Below are 10,777 nucleotides of genomic sequence, written 5' to 3' on the forward strand. Positions count from 1 at the left end.
CTCACTGGGCAGCACATTGAAGAAAGGCATATTAGGTAATGATTCATGAGTTTCTTTGATCACAAAACGTTCATAAATATCAGTGCTTCTGGAAACACAAGTATTCAAAACACAAGGGTCAGAAACAACAAGTGCTTTGGAATGTGCTTTTGATGCCAAGGACCCCAAATATGCCACTTGCAAAGGGATCACCTTCCTAAAATATAAAAAGGAAGCTATATATATATATATATTACACTGAAAGCATAACTTTAGTAATGGTACATGTATAACTTAAAGATTTTTTTAAATTTTCAGTTAAATGGAATTGTATTAGTGTTCTTCAGAAATCAGAATAAAACCATACTAATGTTGAACAAATTCTGTACAGTTTACTTTACAGACCACAGTTTGAAAACCCTTGCTGTTCAAAGATAGTAATACTTCACTAAAGAAATGTTTAATTTCAGACAATGCTTTTCAAAGTCTGCCAAAACTTTTAAGTAAAAAACAAAATTACTACTTTTATACCTACTGGTACTTTCTTTTCTTGACACTGTTCAAATCTAATGTGATCCAATGCACTTTTACAAAGGTATCACTACATGTTTAGCTTGGAATGGTTTATGTGGTTACATCCTCCAAATCCCAATAGAGCTATTCAAGTTGAAATTCGAAAACCCTGAAGAGAATTAGCATTTTCAAGCAATGAGTTCCTACTGGATTTTCCTATAATGGCAGTTTTAGATTTATGAGTAAAATAAGGTCTGTGATAAACATTTATGATACTTGGATGTTTTGTTCTACAACATAAATTACACAGTCATATCCCAAATGTGAATTTTGAAGCCACCATGTTTTATTGGTTTTATTTTTTATAAATGTTGGTAAAAAAAAGTTTACCATTTTATAAGGCACATTTACACTCATGCTTGTGGTATTTGTAGTACTTATCTTGCAACTTATAAGCAACATTTTTCTTTTTTCTTTTCTTTTTTTTTTTTTCACAGCGGTTTCAAAATTCACATTTGGGGTGTGACTGTGTTGACATTTATTTTGTAGAACAAAATAGATCTTCAAGTAATGTTTACCACAGACCTTATTTTACTTATAAATTAAAACCACCCATTATAAAAACTATTTTGAAAACACCCATTATGAATTAGCCTTCAGTGTTCGTCTACATATTGACATAACAGCTGAACAGCTCTATGAAACAAGGCCTTATTGGCCCTTATAAATATCCTTTCGTTTGCACAGCTTCTCTAAAACACAGGCCCGATATGGTGTCGAGTCCTCATTCTGCTTCTGCTGCAGGCAAGGAGCACAGTGGAGATCCTGGGTGTGGCTCAGCAGGAAGGGATTGTCCTTTTTCTCCTCTGCCAAAGTGGATGTGCACTGTGTGAAGAGGAGGTGAAAATAACTATTTTTCATTCCTACCTCATCTGCATTATGTCTAAAATAAGTTTTCTCTCGGATGTCAATAAGATTTTCGGCAGATGTATTTGAGATATTTATGATTGAGAATGCTTGCAATTTGATCTTTTTAAGATCTTTAGAAGATGTTTATTAGATTGTGATGCTTTCCAAATAAAAAGATCTGAAACAGACATCTTGGAGATGTACGTGTGCTATTGGGACTGTATACTTCACATAGAGGGGTCACTCTATGCAAGCTTGGCTTGCAAAACTTGATCAAAATTAATCATTTAGTTCTACTGTTCTATTTTTTATTAGCATTAACCTTAGAAATGTATAAAGCACATTTTTAACTGTTTAAGTTTTTTTTAACGGCATCTAAAAAACTTGACACTCCTCTACAAGATGCAAAAAAATAAATAAAACGGAGACAGGGTGCAACTGTCAAAGCACATAATTAAAACAGCACGGATGGATGCAAAGATATGTTCAGTGTGAATGGCTCCCAAGACATTTTTTTCTTTACCATACACAATCTCTGACCCCTCTGTTGCAGCACCCACTGCAACTTCTGTTCCTGCACAATATTGCAAGGCTCCACCTCAGCAGCAAACAGCTGGTTATCTTCTGCATACTCATGTCCTAAGAAAAAAGACCTACGTTATTAACATCAACATGAAGCCTTTCCTAAGAATTCATGCCCACATTCTAGTTTACAAAAGTTATTAATGGAGTACTTAAGGCTGTGTTTCCTTACCAGGCCAAAGCAGAGTGTCATAATTTAGTGATCCCACTGTATCTAGAGATGGCAACATAATTGAGGCATTACCCTCAAACATTCTCCCTACAAGGAATGGAAATGAGACAGAGTTTTAAATAGAACTGGTTGGACTTAGTAATGCTACATTCTTGCATGCAGTTTGGTATGCCTTGCATCTATACCAGGTACATAGAGTAGCCTACGGCAAAATGTCAAACACTGACACAAAATGACATACAACTGCATACTAGAGGTCGACCGATAGTGAATTTTTCCAACATGATAACTAAGCCGGTGGAAAAGGCAACTAACGGATAAAACGGATAGATTTAAAGATCTTAGTCTTTCCTTAATATGAAGGGTACATACATAGAGGCTACAAGAGTTTAAAAGGAATTACATACCAGATGCATTTTACTTTATTGTTGAACAAAATCTCAATAATAACCAGAAAAAAGAATGATTTGGTGCATAATGTGGGACTTTTAAATGTAAACAAGCCCAAAACACACAATGGACTCTTATTTTGAAATTTCAGAGACTTGGCTCTGTTACAATACACTATGTTTAATTATTTCACAAATGAAGCTTTTTATAGCCTATATATAAACCAGATGAAGCGTTTTGTGTGTGTACATATAAGCAGTCTGGAATCGGGCAGATTAGTCTTTGTGAAGGACGTTATCCAGTATGAAAACTTGCTTCCTTCTGTTCTGACAATTATCCCCAACTCTGAGGATTGGTTTTTCCAGCAGTACCATGCTCCATGCCACACAGCCAGGTCTATCAAGGTGTGGATGTAGGACCACCGGATCAAGACCCTGTCATGGCCAGCCCAATCTCCTGACCTGAACCCCATTGAAAACCTCTGGAATGTGATCAAGAGGAAGATGGATGGCCACAAGCCATCAAACAAAGACGAGCTGCTAGAATGTTTGCACCAGGAGTGGCATAAAGTCACCCAATAGCAATGTGAAAGACTGGTAGAGAGCATACAGTGCATCGGAAAGTATTCACAGCGCTTCACATTTTCCACATTTTGTTATGTTACAGCCTTATTCCAAAATTGATTAAATTCATTATTTTTCTCAAAATTGTACAAACAATACCCCATAATGACAACATGAAAGATGTTTGTTTGAAATCTTTGCAAATTTATTAAAAATAAAAAACTGAAAAAAAAAAGAATCACATGTACATACGTATTTGCCATGACACTCAAAATTGAGCTCAGGTGCATCCTGTTTCCACTAATCATCCTTGAGATGTTTCTATAACTTGATTGGAGTCCACCTGTGGTAAATTCAGTTGATTGGACATGATTTGGAAAGGCACACACCTGTCTATATAAGGTCCCACAGTTAACAGTGCATGTCAGAGCACAAACCAAGCCTTAAAGTCCAAGGAATTGTCTACAGACATCCAAGACAGGATTGTATCAAGGCACAGATCTGGGGAAGGGTACAGAAACATTTCTGCAGCATTGAAGGTCCCAATGAGCACAGCGGCCTCCGTCATCCATAAATGGAAGTTTGGAACCACCAGGACTCTTCCTAGAGCTGGCTGCCTGGCCAAACTGAGCGATCGAGGGAGAAGGGCCTTAGTCAGGGAGGTAACCAAGAACCCAATGGTCACTCTGACAGCTTCAGCGTTTCTCTGTGGAGAGAGGAGAACCTTCCAGAGGAACAACCATCTCTGCATCACTCCCCCAATCAGGCCTGGATGGTAGAGTGGCCAGACAGAAGCCACATGACAGCCCGCCTGGAGTTTGCCAAAAGGCACCTGAAGGACTCTCAGACCATGAGAAACAAAATTCTCTGGTCTGATGAAACAAACATTGAAATCTTTGGCCTGAAAGGCAAACGTCATATCTGGAGGAAACTAGGCACCGCTCATCACCTGGCCAATACCATCCCTACAGTGAAGCATGGTGGTGGCAGCATCATGCTGTGGGGATGTTTTTCAGCAGCAGGAACTGGAAGACTAGTCAGGATCAAAGGAAAGATGAATGCAGCAATGTACAGAGACATCCTTGATGAAAACCTGCTGTAACAATACAAAATGTGGAAAAAGTGAAGTGCTGTGAATACTTTCCGGATGCACTGTATATATTTATATAACTGCGCCACCACGAGGACCTACTAAGTAGTGGAAATTGGGCATTCCAAATTGGGAGAAAAGGGGATTAAAAATCCCCATGTGTTAACATGTTAACTTTAAAAACTCTAATATACTGTATATATTTACACTCACCTAAAGGATTATTAGGAACACCATACTAATACTGTGTTTGACCCCCTTTCGCCTTCAGAACTGCCTTAATTCTACGTGGCATTGATTCAACAAGGTGCTGAAACCATTCTTTAGAAATGTTGGCCCATATTGATAGGATAGCATCTTGCAGTTGATGGAGATTTGTGGGATGCACATCCAGGGCACGAAGCTCCCGTTCAACCACATCCCAAAGATGCTCTATTGGGTTGAGATCTGGTGACTGTTGGGGCCATTTTAGTACAGTGAACTCATTGTCATGTTCAAGAAACCAATTTGAAATGATTCGAGCTTTGTGACATGGTGCATTATCCTGCTGGAAGTATCCATCAGAGGATGGGTACATGGTGGCCATAAAGGGATGGACATGGTCAGAAACAATGCTCAGGTAGGCCGTGGCATTTAAACGATGCCCAATTGGCACTAAGGGGCCTAAAGTGTGCCAAGAACACATCCCCCACACCATTACACCACCACCACCAGCCTGCACAGTGGTAACAAGGCATGATGGATCCATGTTCTCATTCTGTTTATGCCAAATTCTGACTCTACCATCTGAATGTCTCAACAGAAATCGAGACTCATCAGACCAGGCAACATTTTTCCAGTCTTCAACTGTCCAATTTTGGTGAGCTCTTGCAAATTGTAGCCTCTTTTTCCTATTTGTAGTGGAGATGAGTGGTACCCGGTGGGGTCTTCTGCTGTTGTAGCCCATCCGCCTCAAGGTTGTGCGTGTTGTGGCTTCACAAATGCTTTGCTGCATACCTCGGTTGTAACGAGTGGTTATTTCAGGCAAAGTTGCTCTTCTATCAGCTTGAATCAGTCGGCCCATTCTCCTCTGACCTCTAACATCAACAAGGCATTTTCGCCCACAGGACTGCCGCATACTGAATGTTTTTCCCTTTTCACACCATTCTTTGTAAACCCTAGAAATGGTTGTGCTGAAAATCCCAGTAACTGAGCAGATTGCGAGATCCTCAGACTGGCCCGTCTGGCACCAACAACCATGCCACGCTCAAAATTGCTTAAATCACATTTCTTTCGCATTCTGACATTCAGTTTGGAGTTCAGGAGACTGTCTTGACCAGGACCACACCCCTAAATGCATTGAAGCAACTGCCATGTGATTGGTTGATTAGATAATTGCATTAATGAGAAATTGAACAGGTGCTCCTAATAATCCTTTAGGTGAGTGTATACACCAATTAGTTCCGGTTAATTGCATCACTCTGCTTGTTTTCGTGGCATTCAGCATTACTGCCGATCACAGCTGAGAGTCGCGACAGACATGGTAATTAAACACGATCTGGGCTAAGTTGGGAGAAGATGTAAACTTTTGGAGGAGAACAGTCTGGTTTCTGTGTTGTGTCATAAGAGTTCCACAAGAAAACAACAAAACACTTGAACGTAATGGAAAAACTTGTTTGATATTTCAGACAGCACTATTGCTCCTGTGATATTGCTTTTATTTTTATTTATATATATATATATTTATATATATATTCAGCAAATGAGGTTTAATGAGGAATAAAGTTTATTATTATTCACTAGATATGAAATTGGAGACACAATGTGCTTAAAGGGCATGTTTGAAAAAAAGCTGGCCATCAAGCAGTTAGATCAAGTGACCCAATGTGTGCCCAGGTGTAAAAAAGGCCCTTAAGTGCAACATAGTTCCAAAATCTATAGTCTTAGGGGCTAAACAATACAGAAAACATAAATATAACTGGTCTGTTGCATATTAAGCATGGTCTAATAGTCTTTAGCCGAAGCATTCTCAAATGGTAAATAACCTCATCTAAGAAGAGAACAGGTTAAATCTAATAAAATCCTAATAATTGAAAATGGCTACAATGTCAAACAAACAGTTTTTCTTTTACATTTAAAGGTTAAATTGGCAAACCATGTAACAGCAGAAGATATAAAAAGGCACTGACTGTGTGTGGCCTGGAATTTTGTCCATATCATTCCCATACCACTGACAGGAATTGTAGCACCTCTTTATAGTCCTTTTTCCTCCACTGTGGTCCCTGGTTGGGGAAAAAAAGCATATTTTAATTTAATTTGCTTGTTTATCTTAATCTTGATTGACAGTCTGTTTCCCATCATGACATTCATTAATGACCTCACAGTCACCACAGAATCAGTCCCAGGCTGCTGGTGGATACTGCAGGGGCTAGAAAAGCTGGTGGAGTGGGCCTGGATGCATTTCAAACCAGCCAAATCAAGTTGTCCAAATCAAATCAATAGTGCTGAGGAAAGGAAAGGTGGAAGACAAGTTCTGGTTCAACATTGCAGGCACAGCCATCCCAAAGTCACAGAAAAGCCAGTCAAGAAAAAAACCTCTCTAAGGGACACAACATCTATCAAGGCGATCTTCACAGAGTTGGATGGCTGGCTGGAATCCGTGGACAAGTCTGGCCTAACTGGGGAGTTCAAAGCCTGGGTGTCTCTGCATGGCATTCTTCCCAGAATCCTGTGGTCCTTCCTAGTCTATGCAGCCTTTGAGAGGAGGGTCAGCAACCACCTCAGAAGATGGCTGGGGCTGCCAAAGAGCCTGAGCAGCATCACACTTTATGGACACAACAGCAAAGTGCAACTACCCTTCAAATCCTTGGAGGAGGAATTCAAGGTAACAAGAGCCAGAGAAGTGGTACAGTACAGAGACACAAGTGATCGGAAGGTGGCTAAAGGGATCCAAGTCTGAGATAAGAACCTGCAAGGCAATGGGAATGAAGCAACAGTAAGCTTGGACAAGATGGGAGAATGCGGTCGAGGGGAAAGTGACCAGGGCTGAGCTTTGGAAAGCCGAGCCACACTGCATAATATTTTTCATCCAGGCAGTGTACGATGTGCTTCCAAGCCCATCAAATCTGCACATGTGGGGCAAAGCAGAGTCACCAGCATGCCCACTGTGCTCCAATCAAGGAACCCTGGAGCACATCCTCAGCTGCACAAAGGCACTTGGAGATGGATGGTACCAAAGGAGGCATGATCAGGTCCTGAAGACCATTGCTGAAGCATTCAGGTCAGGAGTGGGTAAAGCATTCCTGACCCTCCAAGCAGACCATAGCCTTTGTCAGAGCTGGGGAGCAGCCAATACATGCAAAAGGAACATCTGCAGGCAGCCTGTCCTCTGCAAGGGACTGGCAGCTACTGGTAGACCTCGAACTGCAGCTGTAAGTTCCCTAAACATGTTGCACTACCCTGCGACTGGACATTGTATTTGTGTCTGAGTCCACCAAGCAAGCTGTGCTGCGGGAGAAGCGAAAGAAGCTCTCCAAGTGCACAGGACTGGTCAGCAACTGTCAGCAGGCTGGATGGAGAGCAAGGTGTCTCCCAGTGGAGGTTGGATGCAGGGGATTCGCAGCCATTTCGTTAGCCAGAGCTTTCTGCAATTTGGGCATTGAGGGAGAAAGGAAGAGGAGAGTCATCCACAGTACCACTAAAGTGGCAGAGAGGGCCTCAAGATGGCTGTGGCTCAAAAGAGGAGAGCCATGGAGTCATAAGTAGCTAGCCATCTGGACACAAACTGGGGTCTGATCAGACCCGGCTGGGTCACCTGGAGGAGGGTGTATGATGTTGAAGCACCCGAAACACCCGATGATTCCAGGCACATCTCTGAATATGTGTCCAGCGGCATCAGTAGATATAAGTACAGAGTAAGTGAAGTCAGATGCCTCACAAATCACATGCCTAAGGACTAGGGGAATGTGATCTTAATGAGGCTAAAAGGGACTACATTCTAAAAATAGCGTACCAATTCAAACCTTGAATTCTAACAGAAGGCATTCTTTAAACCCATCTGAATTAAACACCAAGGAGTCATACTGTATGAGGTACTAACTAACAGATCTATTTCAATTACCAGCTTACTGGTATGCTTTAACCTCGTGTGACCTGGCGTACACATGCGTGGACATTGTATTTTGGCTTCGCTATATGCAACGCATAATTTAAATTTAGTTAAACTGACTGATCTCAGTTAAGAATACTCTGTGCTGTCAGTAAACGGTTAAACTTTCAACATAGAGACATGGGACCAAAAAACATGGCGCCGACTACAGCAGAGTTTGTCTTTGGGAGAAACGCCAACAAAACTACATCTGATAAGAAACTTAATTACACTGAAACCTGTTTAAGTCAAAAGATTAGAGTCTCTAGTTTAATCCAATATGCCATGTTTAAAACTTGAGCCATTTATCGCGAAACGCCGTGCGGCTATACACAGTGTACACTAATTAGTTAGGTTGAAAATAAGGTGCATTTTTAACTGTTCTGGGATCAGTGCAGACAGACAGCACACTGGAGGTTAAGTTATTCACTAAATATACGCTATAGCTTTCCTATGCAGCCAAGTGAATTCAGTCCTAAAATCCAACCAAAGTTCAGTTTAAGGCTGCAGATGATGTTTGGGCCACTCAACGTGTTTGGCAGACATGGGAAAATGGCAATCAACACATGGATTCAGAATGTATTATGTATAATTTTATTTTAACATGGTTGGCAGTGATTACATGATGCTGGGCATTATTTTGAATCAGAATTAATTATATAATCATTAATAAATTTTTATGTAAATGTCATCTAAAGAAAATCAACAACAAATACTCCTGGAAACAAATTATTTCTATAGCTTGGTTTTATTTAAAATGTCACAACTTCATCCCACTGTCCACATACAGTATGTTGCCATCAATGTTTTGGAAAACAACAGTGTTTGCTTTTTGCTTTTAGATTATTTATTTTTTTGTGCATGTTTTCTTGCAAATCAAAAAAGGAAATGGAAAATGCACACGTTTGTGTCTGTTAACATTATTTAACTACCTTAACATGAACTAACCTTAAAATACTTTTTCAGCACTTATTAATCTTGGTTAATATTTTTTATTAAAATGTTTTTATTGATTCCAATCATAAAACATACAAACACAACACAAATATGGAATAAATCACTAACATCAACCACCCCTTGTAAAAATTCTGTAAAAAGATATTGTTCATTATTAGTTCATGATACCTAATGCATGTACTAATGTTAACAAATAAACCTTTATTTTAAAGTGTTACCCAAAATTTCAATCAACTGATTGTGTTTCAGGCTTAAAAGCACCAAAACTGAGAAAAAGGCTAATTGAACCTCAATTACAGAAATCTTCTTACCAATGTTTGTGTGTGCAGAGAACTGTTTGTAACATCACCCTCTCTTCCTCAAGGCATGCATGAGTGGGAGTAAGTCAGGCCATGAAATTAGACCAAATAAAAATAAACCTCTGACTAATGTCATACATAATATAAGACATGTGGCCATATAATAGAACATCTCTTCATGTATATCAGGGGGCCTATATATTTTGATAATTACAAAACTGATCATAAAAATATTCAGATCATAGCTGTTCATAAAAACACATACCATGTATGGATCAACACATGCCAAAATGACCAGGCTTTTGTGCCTATGATAAACTGGATTAGAAATCGCTCTAATACATGACAGATGTCCAAAGGAAATAACTGTATGTAATTTACTTCAGCTTAGGCTGTCTGGTAAACCAGTGAAGAAAATGGAATATTTCCCACAAAACCACATGTGGGTTGGCAGTTTTATTTCAGTAGGACACAGAATCCAGTAAACCATTTCTGAAACCACTGTAAAGTTGGTTTGAATCCAACCTGAACTGCCTGTGGGTCGGCAGGGTCCAGTGACCACATGGCTATAATTGTATGATGGAATGTTTACTGGTATGATCTTGATGCCTGTTCAAAGACAGATTTACAATCAACTGTTGAGTGTATGAAGGAATAGGTGTGTTTCTCTACTTACATTTATTCTAGTAGTGGGTTGAGTTCTGGAGTGGCCCTGTGGGGTAATGCTCACGTGATTTCCTCATCTGTCTGTTATGAAACATGTAATCCAGATTGGTCCTTGAATACAGAGAGAAACTGTATGTGTTTATAAAGATGAGTTGAGGCTACGGATTTTCATTATAATTACCACAGTTTGGTTTATATCTAACCATAGTATAAAAAAGACATACAAGATCAGAATCAGAATCAGCTTTATCGCCAAGTATCCTTACACATACAAGGAATTTGTCTTGGTGACAGGAGCTTCCAGTGCACAACAATACAAAAACAATACAAAAACAGCAGCAAGACATAGATAATTAAAAACAAAAAACAAAAAAAAAGAATAATACAAATAAATAATTATACATATACGTATAAATACCCACATACACACACATAGTGCAAATCTATTACACAACAAAAATACAGTATATTATGTACAGAGCAATGTATGTAATGGCAGAAGGGGATATGTTGGATAATATAAATAGACTT

At 39.5% G+C, this 10,777-nt stretch overlaps 1 protein-coding gene across 1 annotated transcript; it reads right to left on the reverse strand.

Moving 5' to 3' along the window:
- Positions 1-1,203: 1,203 nt before the first annotated feature.
- pnkd (PNKD metallo-beta-lactamase domain containing) lies at positions 1,204-6,397 on the reverse strand. The gene is given in 5 exon segments (XM_052129566.1): positions 1,204-1,377; positions 1,925-2,040; positions 2,156-2,301; positions 6,031-6,127; positions 6,367-6,397. Coding segments are annotated over 5 exon segments (564 nt in total).
- Between the last annotated feature and the right edge of the window lie 4,380 nt (positions 6,398-10,777).

Source organism: Xyrauchen texanus, chromosome 7 (assembly GCF_025860055.1).
Source record: "Xyrauchen texanus isolate HMW12.3.18 chromosome 7, RBS_HiC_50CHRs, whole genome shotgun sequence".
In the NCBI taxonomy this organism is placed as follows: Eukaryota; Metazoa; Chordata; class Actinopteri; order Cypriniformes; family Catostomidae; genus Xyrauchen; species Xyrauchen texanus.